General features: G+C 43.6%; 1 protein-coding gene across 2 annotated transcripts; it reads right to left on the bottom strand.

The window, feature by feature from the left end:
* Positions 1 to 713: 713 nt before the first annotated feature.
* On the bottom strand, positions 714 to 10,404 carry akap8l (A kinase (PRKA) anchor protein 8-like). Of its 2 annotated transcripts, none has more exons than XM_052084225.1 (13): positions 10,240 to 10,404; positions 9,583 to 9,621; positions 7,794 to 8,004; positions 6,325 to 6,883; positions 5,056 to 5,170; positions 4,904 to 4,953; positions 4,747 to 4,768; positions 3,540 to 3,654; positions 3,275 to 3,416; positions 2,806 to 2,911; positions 2,578 to 2,708; positions 2,383 to 2,478; positions 714 to 1,567 (listed from the first exon to the last, which is right to left on the bottom strand). In XM_052084225.1, the coding sequence occupies exons 1-13, from the start codon at positions 10,262 to 10,264 to the stop codon at positions 1,163 to 1,165; spliced, it is 2,016 nt and encodes a 671-aa protein (XP_051940185.1). In that variant the 5' UTR covers positions 10,265 to 10,404; the 3' UTR covers positions 714 to 1,162. The 2 variants fall into 2 exon arrangements, with proteins under 2 accessions (XP_051940185.1, XP_051940186.1); XM_052084226.1 differs by having other exon boundaries at positions 5,056 to 5,167.
* Between the last annotated feature and the right edge of the window lie 2,801 nt (positions 10,405 to 13,205).

Here is a 13,205-nt window from a genome sequence, read left to right as displayed (position 1 = left end):
TACAGTGCACGTATATTAATTAAAATATATACAATGCTCGTGAATAAACTTCTTTATAATATAAATTGGTATTATTTTGAACATGAATGTAAATGTAAATAAATTAAAAGCAACATTTCATAAAATATATTGTGTCCCCGCATTGAGTGGCACACCTCGTTTAAAAGAGGCACCCTGTGCAGTCCCCACCTCTGGCCACCCCCATCGCTGCCAAAACCACCAGCACACGCGACGATGAGAACAAAATGGAGCAGACCTGATATTTTACTATATTGATATTGCCAGTGGAAATAAGCTACATCATGATAAAACAGGAGCAGCAAAGATCATCAATTGGAATTCAGGAAACAGGCAGAAATGCATACACATCTTACATTGCCTTAATGAAATACTTTCATTTCTCAATTTTAAAAAAGTGTGCATACATTCTACAATGTTGAGACATTACTTTTGTCCTTCTTGAAACTATATGATGTCCTTGTCATAAATGTTAAAAATTCTTGGAACACGTTACCTCATGCCTGGGTTATTGTGATTTGCATCAGTCTTTTCATGCGAAATCTGTCAAGCACAGTGAGGTAAGCATCAATTTCTGCTGAAGTCTTTCCTCAAAGCTTGACACAGTAATTCTGGATAGTTTGAGATGCTATACAATTTATTATGCGGATATTTTGCTGATGGAGCTAGAGTAAAAAGTCATCCAAGCGTGAAAGGGTTGTTCACTCAAGTTTATTCATGACACTGTAGAAGTTACATTAATAGCGATGGAACATGGCAATTGTTCAATTCACAACTGCTCTAAGCAGAACAAAACAATCCACCACTCAGTTGGAAGTGGGAAAAAATATATATCCATAATGGGCAGAACGCAATTTTTAGGCTGACAAAATCGTATAATACAAAGTGCATTGAAACAATTCGACAGTGTAATATAAATGAACAATAGCTTGAACAAAAAGCCACACAAAATATTGAAAAGCAATAAACACGTTTTGCGATGGTTGTCTTCGGATTGGTATCAAACTGCCATGTTCCAAATGCATTTTCTGACTATTACACCAAAGTATAAACACGGACATTTAGGTGGAATAAAGTGAAATTTGTAAGGGTTACATATTTCATTGTTTGTCATGTGTCTGCTCCGTTCACCAGGGACAAAAGTTCATTCTTTATGCTCGTCTTCTTCAACGGCAATGGCCACCTCTGCTCCCTCCTCTTCATCAATTTCATCGTGGACCACGTATCCCTCTTCGTCGTCTTCTTCATCCTCTGCCACTTCAAATTCTTCTTCGCCCTCTGCCTCACCCTCCTGGTGCTCCAGGCTCTCCTGTTCCTCCTCGGCGCTCTCCATGAATGCCTCCTTCTCTCCCTCCTCTCGCTCCTCCTCCTCTGCCGCCATCTTTACTTCCTTGACTGCCTCCACCTCGGGCTCCTGCTGCGCGGCTGCCTCGACGGCTTGGGTGCCTTCCTCGGCAATGACAGATTCTTTCTGTCCCTCTGTTGCATCCACCACCATGGAATCGGATGCCTCCTGGCCCTGGGGGTTACCAGTAAATGGATTTTCTCCCTGGAAAAAGTAACAAGGCTATCGGTACAATGTCCGCTCCAACACTGCAAATACATGTAGGTTGATTTACATAACCGCGCCCAATCCAGTTTTCCCCGCCTACGATTCAGAAGCCGGGCTGGCTGAAACGCCGCCGTTCAAGTGATGGCTAAGATGGTCAAAGCCAAAAGGTAAGCAAAGCTGTGACGTCGGCAGGGAATAACATGAAGAAATAGTGCTACCGGTATGTGTTTTTGTGATATGTTGGCAGGGCACATATGGGACACTAATTGACAAAGAGTAAAGCTAAATAATGGTGAAAGATGCCCACAAATGTTAAAAGTGCACAATTTAGTTTCCCGATATCCAAGTATTTTTATTACAATGAAGCACTCCATATTTTGCCTTTTTGCGTTTCAAGTCAGCTTTTATTGTCAAATATGCTCTATGTGTAACATACAGCACAGATGAAATTACTTTCCTCTCAACCACAGTGCAAACATGTAGTGCATTGAACACACACAGCTAAAATTTACGTTAAAATTCCATAAGACATAAGTATATAGATATGCTAAATACAAATAATTTCATTTCATTTATTCATAAAAAAATTCACGAGTTTTTTAATTGAATGTATGTATCTTCCTTTAATCACTATAAAACTCATCTCATTCCCTTTCTTTGTGTTCAGACAGGCCAAAACAAAGCGTTACAATTGAGCCTTCATGTGCAATCTTAGCGCTGTTAAGATTGACTATTGTTAGCGTTTGTCCCTTCTAATGCCTTCCAGGTGCCCCCCTACCCACTTGTCGTTTGGGCTGCATGCCCTTACGTACCTTGAGGTAGCTCTCCAGCTTCTTTCCAATGACTTTGTGGTTGAGAATGCTGCGTGCAACCGACAGGCTGGATTTCTTCGACTGCTCCATCATTCCCTTGAATCACACAAAGGGAAATCCGTCAACGTGTATTTCTGAAGCACATTTACAAAACAAAGTGGGATTGAGGGATGTCCCTTACAAACGTGCATATACCTTGCGATTATAGTTATGGTCAGGGCATTTGATGTGTTTCTGAATCATGTGAAGCTCCATGGGGATGAAAATGTCACATGCGCTGCAGTGTGCAGCTTCCACTTTCTTCATGAAGTGCTCCATGCCAAGATCTGCAGCAGCAAACGCAAAAAAACGGCAATCAGCAATGGTTTGACTTTTTTTCCCCTTTCCGACCAGATCATCAGGCCCTCAGCTGGAGTCGCTTACCCTTTGTGAGGTCCTGATCTCTGTACATCTGGCAGAGGGCAGCGCTGTGGTGTTCCATCTGCTTGACGATTTGGTCCATTTTCCTGAACTTATTCAGCAAGTACTCCTGGGATTCAAACAGCGAAAGCATTCAGCTGCGTGTCGCACATTTGTCGTGTTCAGTCATACTGTATTTCCTCACACAAGGTTTTTCTGGGAGAATGAGGCATACACCATTTGTCAGGAAACAAATCGTATTTTGATCCCATTCTTTTTGGTGATGCCCTGATGATGAAATATTTAACATGTCTTCCAAATGCGGCGCGCTGCAGGTCAGAACACTTGTTCTTTAAACTCCATCATTAACTTCACCGTTATAGATACGACGGTTGAGCAGGCAGACGCAATCAGGATGCCTCTAAATAATGTCTTGTCGTTGGAAAAACCACAAAGCATGCAAACCATTTTTGAGTGAAGGACTGCTAATCACCTCAAGGAAGTCAGTGGTTGGCTTGGAGAGTTGGCCCGAGAGGAACTTCAAGTGGTCTTTGTGGAAGCGACTCTCCAGATGTCGTTCCATATCATCCTTGTAGAATGATTTGAACTTGCACACAGAGCACGCAAACATCACCCTGGAGGGAGGAAATGGGACATGTTGGCGTTTAAGCTTGCCGCGAAGTTGAACCACAGCATGAAGAACTGCTTATGTACGCTGAGCGTGGCCAGGGTTGAGTTATTTTCATTTGCCTGCTCACCTATCCTGAAAGCCCCTCTTCTTTTTCATTTTGGCAGATTTGCCCGGGGTCCGGGGAGGAGGCTGTATTTCCTGAGGCACTGCCTTCTCGGTGCCATCGTCCTGTGTAGCTGCACCTGAGAGGAAGACGGGAGCGAAGCTTAGTTGTGCAGAGACACTCTGACATTCGACAGCATCAAAAATTTTGGTGGAGCATTATCAGAGCTGCCAATCTATAAATTGACTTGAATTTGTCTGAATTTCCACATTTAAAAAAATTCTGTCAAACACACGACCGTGGGCCAGTTATTGCAGTATATTATGTAACACAGGTGTCACCAACATTTTTGAGGGTGAGAGCAACTTCATGTGTACCGATTGTGTGAAGGGCTACCAAATTGATACACGTCTGAAATAACATATTTGTCCAAAATACCTTCAATAATATGAGGATGGGTTATTTTTAATACTTGATTATTTAAATTGTCAGACTTTGATCGTGTTTCGAAATGTCTCACAGTACTGCCAATGTTTGCATTTTTAAATCATAATTTCTACTAGCAAATCACAATGTCCAGGCACTGGCGGGCTACTCAAGTGGTCTTCACGGGCTACCTGGTGCCCGCGGGCACCATGTTGGTGACCACTGATGTAACACAACCCACCCCGAAAAAATAAATCAAATACCGTATTCAATTTCAGAATAATCACTACACTACATTCATTGTCACTCATAAATGATGGTTACATCATGTTATTTTGGTGGAAAAAATATATATGCTAGTGGAGAGTGACTTGAGTGTCATTCGTTTCCCGGATTATGTGGAACATGGCCAGGCCGCAGAACTGAAGCATTTTACAAATTGGAGGGAAAACTAAAGCGTCCACTAGCGCCAACTGGTCGCACTGGTGCAACCAGCTTTTACAGTTGGTTGCACCAACACAGAATTGGTTGCACCCATTTTTTGGGGGGTGGCACAGCATGACCACATTTGCTGATGTATAGTTGTCTCAATTGGCATGTTGGAGTTTGGGAGAATGTAAAGATTGACAGGGACTGATGTAATTTTTGCCCCCCCACCCAAAAAAAACAAAACAAACAAAACACCCATTAATTTGGCCAATGAACCAAAATGTTGCCATCAGTGTTCCAAGCGTGACATTGTGATGACCTAATAGTGCTGTCGGGTAAGTTCATCACTCACACCCATGACCCTCTGTGTGCTTACCTGAAGTTCCATCAGTAGTCTCCTGAGGGAAAAAATAAAATAAAAATACCACAAATATTATTCATCATCTGGAGCGGATGGTGTAGTTGAGCGCCACCGCAGATAGACATGGTTCCACTCATGTGCTCCTTCCATGCGATGCGGTTGTGATACTCACCGTAGCTGCAGTAGTTGCCTCGCCGTTGTCGCCATTTTTCTCTTCTTTCTCTGCATGGACAAAATGTTCAAGCACAAAAAGTTTTCTAATGGGCTCACTTTTGTTGTAATATGATCACGGCAACTAACATGTGCCGCATGTCTGCAACGTACCCTTGGAAGCGCCAGCATCTGCTCTTTCAGTCCTGTTCATTTTCGACTCTGGCTCATCTGCAGGAGTGACCATCTGCTTTCTCTTCTTCTGGACATCATTTGGTGGTCTTACCTGCTAAAGTTCACCCAATATAGACTTGAGAAAGGATCAAAACATACTTTGCTTTCATTTTTGGGGGGTTGGTGGGCAAAAACAAGTGTCCACATTAACTGACCCCGCCCCTCCAAAAAGGCCTCAACACTGGGAGGTGTGGCAGCTGTCATTCTTGCCAGTGTGGATGAGCTCCCCCTTAGGTGCTCTTTTCCTCATATAGTTTCTTTGTGCCTTGCCACGTCTTTTTTAATACAGTTCATCAGGGTGTGGCGCGAGCACAGGCATGCTTGTGACGATATGCATCTGTACGTTGGGGGAATCAACAAATACAACATAAAAGGGAGCCCCTTTTATGTTGTATTTTTGGTGTTTGAATTGCACAGCACGAGTTGCATTTTCATGTATGAAAAGTGCAATATAAAGATTGACAGATCGATACAAGGAGACCCCCGTTGTTCACGTCTTGTTACGTGATGCGGCAAAAGTGGAGGGATATAGGAGCGGTGCCAAATGGCAGTCAGTGTGAGCACAAAACATTGAGGCTTCTCCTAGAAAGCATTTAAAAAAATATACAATCACTGGGAAACGGTCTCAAACCACTTGACGTTGTGTGGGGGTTAAACCAGGGGCACTTGAATTGGTGGCAGATGTGTCCGGAATCCAATTTAACATGAGTTTGAATGTGTTTTGGTTAACTCGGTTATGGGTGACTCGTGCAAACACACTTTATCTCAGTTTTATTCACACAGTCACAAATACCCCCCGCACCCCCACACACACAGCACCCATTGAAATTTACCAATTCTAGGTCACCTTCTATTAGTGGAAAAAGTTTTGAACTCAATCACGAAGCCCAAAAAGATCAGGGGTGGGGGATGTCACAGCACATCTAACCATGAAATTTGCTGCCGCAGTGAGAAGCACAAAATTGCTTGTAGCTTACAAAAGAGCAGTTCAGATCCACAAAGAATGTGACATTACATTAAGTATAGCTAATAAATAGTGGGCAGAGTGCGGTGGGCAAGTGATTTAAATGTGGGTAAATGTCAACAGAGCGGGCACTGATGTGAAAGGCTGGCTCGCCAGTTGGTCTACGGTCGAGAAAGGTGGCAATCAGAACAGGCTTCTTGGCCAGTATCTGAATAGGGGTTCTTCGTTTGGCAGGAGGTACTTACTTTGTTGAGGGGTCTCTTGCGGCCTCGCTGGCGGCCAGCCCTCGGGCCCCCTCCAAAATGCCTCCCGGGAAAGTCGTGGGGCCCTTGGGAGGGACCCTGGTGGAAACCTCCACCCTCTGAGTACATGCGGTTGGACAGGAGGGATGGGAGCTTGCCTCGACCACCCCCTGGGGAGGGACCGCTTCCCCGGCCGCCTCCGCCAAATGGCATGGGCTCTGACCTGTAGCCCCCAAACCCTCCGCCAGATCCTCGACCTCCAGCGCCTCCACCCCTTCTGGGGGAATGACGGCCTGCTCCGACCCATCCTCCCCCACCAGAGCCACTGGTGAAGGACTCCCTCATATTCTGTCGCATTTTAGCGACTCCATAAGAAGAGGAGAGGCTGTTGAAGCCGCCTCCCCCTCCTTGCCCCATGGCCCCCCCGAAGCCCGAGCCTCCTCGCTGGCCCAACAGCATGTTGTCACCACGGCCATCATCACAGCCATAGCTACCGCCACCGGATCTGAAGAGATCTCGGGAGGAGGAGGAGAGCGAGTCGAATGAATCGAACTGGCCAAACCTGCGGGATGGAGGGAGAGGGGTTGATAGAGAAGAGCAGAGAGCAAGGCGGGAGGCAAGGAGGGCTGGCGGGTTTGGATTGCTCCATCAGATACTTTTGCACCTCCGCGGTGTCGCCATTTTCTTATCAGATCACAAGACGGACATCGTCTGCTTGCAATATCTGACAGAAAACATTGGAAATCGCCTCTGATCGGTACATATACTAGAAGTCTTCCAACTACATTTTTTCACTCAGAGGTCAACCAGTGTTGCCATCAGAGGTGGGTGGGGGATGGGGGGGATGCAGATTTACTTCCTCTTTCAAGAATGAGCACACCAAAGTAGCCAATGGCGCTTCGAGAATAATAAAGACTACAGCGAGTACAAAAACAAGCTTTAGGTCTTTTCTTCTAGGTTCTCGGAATAGCAGACAGCCTTGAGCAATTCGCTGTTATAAGGCCAGTAGCTTGAAACTCATCTTGTGTGTGAACCTTAAAACCAGAGCGCAGGGTTCGGTCACATGAATGAGAAAAGCAACGCTTGTGAATAATGTAAACACAGTGAAGAAAGACGGAGGACAGCGTTCAAGGCGTGAAGAACGGGTAAACAAGGATCCCGATACCAGCAACAAAAAGCAAATGGGTCGCCTCAGACTTGGAAGAATGTGAACCAACAAAATAGATGGCAAGGGAAGCGCAGTCGAATCTGGCCCTAGAATGCTTCTACTAGTCGCAGTCATAAAACAACATGACCAACTTTTTTCCCCTTCATACGGGGCACATGTAAAAACAACAGCTCAAACACAAAACGGCAAAGAGTAAGCTGAGGAGATGCTTGATCTTTTCATCACCATCACATGACACACAGGACAAACGCGCATGGCGTGACATAACAATGACGCAACAATAAATAGATACAAAACGACTTACCTGTCGCCTCGGCTCTTCATGCCCCCTTCCAGCTGAGTGAGCATGTCCAAGCGCTGGTTAATTTTGGCAATAACTTCGTCTGCATGCGTTATCTTTTGCTGGAGCATGGATGACCCAGAGAGGCCTCTCTTGGAGTTACCGCCTCCGTAACCCCCGAACCCCGACATGGAATTCTTATAATTCCCACCAAATAGATCAAAGTTTCCAGAACCTAATAGAGATTACAGTATTATAGAGGCAACACTGTAACATTAACTATTCATTCATATCCCGTTATTACAGTACTTGCACTATCTCCTAGATGTCAAAGTCAAGGCTCGGGGGCCAGATCTGGCCCGCCACACACTTTTATGTGGCCCCCGAAAGCAAATCAAGCATGTCAAGTTCCACAATGCTTGCTAAAGTCTGAACCAAAATTTCAAATTGTCATATGTAATCTCCAATAACAGTCATTATAATCGACTTCAGATTGTAAAAAATAGTTATTGACCAATTTGTTGTGTGCTGTGAATGTAGTATGTGGAGGGGGTTAAACATTTATATGGTTTCCCAAAATTCATAACGGTCCTCCAAGGGAAACCGTAACTACAATGTGGCCCACGACAAAAACACATTTGACACCCCTACACTAACTGTTTGACCATTGAGCTCACAATTGGGCTGTATTTATACTTTTACCATTTATTTTGGCTACAGGTCACCTTGATGGAATTTACTTCATGGGATGAATAAAGTATCAACCTACCACCAAAATGGGCAAGATATGTATGAGAAGTAGAAAATGTCCTCAAGTGTTTTTTATTTTTATGTCACAGGGTACAATGCAGGGTACACACATACCAATAATCTTGCAGAATTATAGCAGCCCTTAACACCCTTCTGATCAAAGTCCAGATTCTCTCATGTCCCTAAAATATGATCATGTAGTGTGGGTGACGTCCCGTTTCTCATCATACTTTCTTCATCCAATCAAACGTTCCATAAAATACTGTATGTATCAGGAGGGCATTTGTCGGCCCACCGTGATCCGGTTTGTCGTCGCCCTGCCTGAACCAGCAGTGGCCCTGTATGTTTGTGATATAATATGCTAAGTTTCAATTATTATTTCACGTTTAGGGACTTTATATTGCTTTATTTAAACCTTTAAGAAATATAACTTTTGTGGAGTTAGTTTTTCTTTGCATGTTGTGTTTTATTTCATTGTATGAAATCTAAGCACATATGTAACATTTGACATTCTCTGACCTTTATATCTTGTTCAAGCCATTCCTTATTCAGGGATTTAACCTCATACACAAAAAAAATCAATAAGGATTGATCCATTTAATTGGATGCAACTAAAAAGTGAATATAAACCTTTTTTTTAAATCAACAAGAACTTTTTGATTTAAATTGATCGACTTTAAAATGTGTACCAGCCCACTGACGCTGGCTTGACAGTCGGAGTGTCCCCGGGCCATTGTTAATGTTAACATGCAATAAAACACACCTTTATTTATAGAGTGTTTTCACAACCGATGTGTTAAAAATAGGTATGCATGTACCCCGCCCAGCTATCTATCTATAGTTGAGTAAATGCTGTATATTTTAAATTCATGTCCTCGTCTTCTGTCAGAAAAGGTCCCTCGATGTGCTTACATATAAATACAGTTGAGTTGAATTATTTATATTGTAACAGGGAAAACTGACTCAAGGTTGGTCTGTATACGCAATGTAGTCAAGATCAGTGCATCATATCAAATACTGTATTTCCTTTACATGACAATTTGATTTCAACCACATCGCTTACCTCTGTTGCCAGACCCTCCACGACCCCAATTGGAAAAACCTATAAAATACAAGCTTAGTATCAAATTGGGCCAAAAGAGTGAAAGTAATTGTACAAATACGATTAAGAATGGCAACTGGGATTTTTTATTAAGTATGATTAACAATACGTAATTCGCAATAGGACGCTTTATTATTTTTTTTAAACATGCGGTTATACGAATTACAGCGACCGTAAGAGTCATATTGTTGAGACAGCCATCTTGATTCCAAACTATGATGTTTCGTGTTACACCAAGTGAGTAATTTACTAAACGAAAGGTTGAAATCGTTAATTTGGCAACGTGTTAACAGCCACACGCAAATGGCTATATGCTAACAATGACGAGTTAGCTTAACGATGACGGAGAAACAAACGACGGCTTTGCTATTTGAATGCCAGCACCCGTTTTAACGCATTAAAGGAAACGATTTAATATTTCACACATGAGACTTGTGATTTGTGAAATCAAGAAATAAATCAAGTCTGCAAGGCTTCGAGTCCATGGCAATTGTTTGCAAGGGTTAAGGCTAGCGGCTAACCGTAAGCTAAAAAATATATATATAAAGCGACGAACGTAAGGCAGATTAAGTAGTGCTCCGTCAGCTAGATACGTCACGACAATAGAATCATATTTACTTGAGCCGTAGTTTCTCCCTTCCATCGTATTTTATGGTCTTGTGAACGTAAATAGGCCAAGAAGCGCTTGTTCTGAATACACAACAAGCAGAGACGCAGACAACGAGCCGACTCACGTCACGTGATCACAGTGACGTCACGACGTATTATAGAGCGCGGCGAGGGGCGTGGTCTACACGTCGTTCTTTTGCAGGGGAGCTTTTTGCAAGGGCTGTGAAAAGAAGCCACCCAACCGCCAGTTAAAAATATCTGGATGCCCACAAACCCTTGCTTGAGACTCTCACCTTACATCCCTGGCCCTGCTTTGCAACCCTGGCCCTAGTTTGGAATCCCTTCTTCACACCCTAATCTTACTTTGAAAGGCTAACCTTATTTTGAAAGCCTTTTTAAAAAAAAAACCCTAATGCTATTGTGAAACCCAACTTTGAAACCCGAAACATAGTTTGAAACGCTGACCCAAATTTGATGTTTCAAATTAAGGTTTCAAATGAGGGGTAGGGTTTCAAAGTAAGGTTATAAACTTGACTGAGGTTTCAAAGTTAGTTTTAAATGTAGGCTAAGACTCTCAAAATAGGGGTCCAAACTTGGGCCAGGGTTTCAAAGTAGGGTTGCTCAAGTAGGCTTGGGTCAGGTTTCAAATTATGGTTTGGTTCCAAAGGAGGGATTTAAAGTAGAATAGGACATCTGTAAATCACACAACAAGGCCTTTCCTTTGAGATTCATTTGCACTATCACAGCAGCCTTTCTTCACTGAGCCACTGAATTTCTAAGCCTTACCAATTCGTTTCGTAGTGTTGTGTGTGACATCGATAAGCAAAACCACCTCCTCTCAAGAACATTATTATCAAAAGGTGATGCTAATTGCCCCTTGTACCATATGTCTCCTTACTAAGAAAATACCAACAACGAACCCTTTTTGTACTGATTGAATCGACGCTAAAAATCGCCCTGACTGAGGAGTTTGTTGGAGCCTCAAGGGGGCAGCAGGATTTCATTATTCTGCTACTGTAAAACCTGTTGCTCAATTATCACAAAGGGGGGCATGACATGACTAAAAGATCTGGTCTGCTTTGATCGTTACGTTGTATTTATTCTCCCCCTCTGTATCGCGTAATCCGGAAGAGGTTTTACTTTTATTCCAGTTAGCGTGTCAAGCCACAGCGCATTCGCAGCAGTGTGAAAATAAGCCAAGAAGGTCGCATAAGACCACAGTTCAGTGTGTCAAGGAAGTGTCCTTTTCCTTTTCTTTGGCCATCTGCAGCATGATTGTTTTTGCAGCAGTTTTCATTGTGCATATCGCGCCCAGACTGCTCTGTACTGTACTTCAGTTTTGTCAGTTCATTTGCTTTCATTTCTTTATAAGTCTACACAAGAAGGTGAGTGGGGAGGCATTCACAGCACCACACTGTCGTGGGGAAAATTCAATGAGCGGCAAAATATCTTTTTCTGGCATTACACCACATGCATGTCAACCGCAAAAATCCTCTACTCAATTTATTTATTATACTCATAATCTCTCAAGGGCAAACTGAACCCAACCCACTCTGCTGTATATTTTGTGCTGCACACCACAAAGAGAACCACATCAGACTCATGCAAGGCATGCAAGGAAACTTGTCAGAGTGAAAACAAAACAGTGTGGCGCCTCTTGAGCTGAGGGCATGGGGATGACTTCTGCTCAAGGGCACTTCAATTATAGCCAGCTGTCCGACAACGGTTGCCATTTTCACCTTTTGTCCACAATGGGGCTTGAACCAGCCCATGTCCTGACAGATGAGCGACTGCATGTGCTATAATCACAACAGTTACATTTTGGCAAGGGGGAGATGTTGAGATTTCTAAGAGCCCCCAGACAACTCATAAAAACATGAACAAAATTCTCTTTGATTTCAAGCAATATTGTTTTAGTCTCAATTCTCTTGCACTTTATTTCATGGCCTAAACGCATCCAATACAGCGCAGTTATTGTAGTGCTCCTTTTAAGTGACATGCCTGCAGCAGATGCTAAGCTAACGCCCATTGCATTTAAAGCGACGGACTCCGCTGCTAACATGGCCATCTCATCGATCCATGCATAGTTTTGATGAGAATGTTGCCCTCCTAACATGGTCGCATATTTCACAAGCCGTTTACCCTGCTTTAGTCCGCTGTCTAGTCCTTTTAACTTATCATGAGGGCGCAGCGTAAACCGGACACACGTGCCACGGTGCCATTTACTGGCTTTATGATGAATTGTGGCAAATTCTGGAACCAACAGACTTTGAGGGGAACCATGAAGGCACATAAAGCATATGAATGGAAAGAAAAGTTAGGTGTCGACTTCCCCTTTAAAATGCAACTATCGCCACCAGCCTGTGTCTTTGTGTCACACTCTCTGGCTCTTCGCGAGCATGCAGATTTTTCAGTCCTGCACAATTCTGCCTCACAGCAATGTTTGTTGACATTACGTTTTCTTTCAGCTGTGGGTGGTTACGTTGCTTCATCTGCACTGCAGGAACACTGATTTCTAATTCACCTTGATTCTCTTTGCTTATTTATTATCCATCCATCCATTTTCCGATCCAGTTTATCCTCAAAAGGGTCATGGGGCATGTTGGAGCCTATCCCGGCTGTCTTCGGGGAGTAAGCGGGGGACACCTTGAACAAGTTGCTAGCCATTCGCAGGGCACACGGAGACGAACAACCATCCGCGCTCACACTCACACCGAGGGAGGGATAATTTAGAGTGTTCGATCAGCCTGTCACGCATGTTTTTGGAATGTGGGAGGAGGAAACCGGAGTACCCGGAGAAAACCCACGTAGCCACGGAGAGAACCTGCAAACTCCACACAGGAAAGCCGGAGCTGCAATCGAACGCAGTACCACTGCACTGTGAGGTTGACGCGCTACCCACTGGATCACCGCTTATTTATTATTTAGATTAAATTCAAATGACTCCTTTCCTTTTTTAAAAACTTCCATATCTG

Source organism: Hippocampus zosterae, chromosome 13 (genome assembly GCF_025434085.1).
Source record: "Hippocampus zosterae strain Florida chromosome 13, ASM2543408v3, whole genome shotgun sequence".
Classification (NCBI taxonomy): Eukaryota; Metazoa; Chordata; class Actinopteri; order Syngnathiformes; family Syngnathidae; genus Hippocampus; species Hippocampus zosterae.
This window is presented reverse-complemented; position numbering and strand designations above follow the sequence as displayed.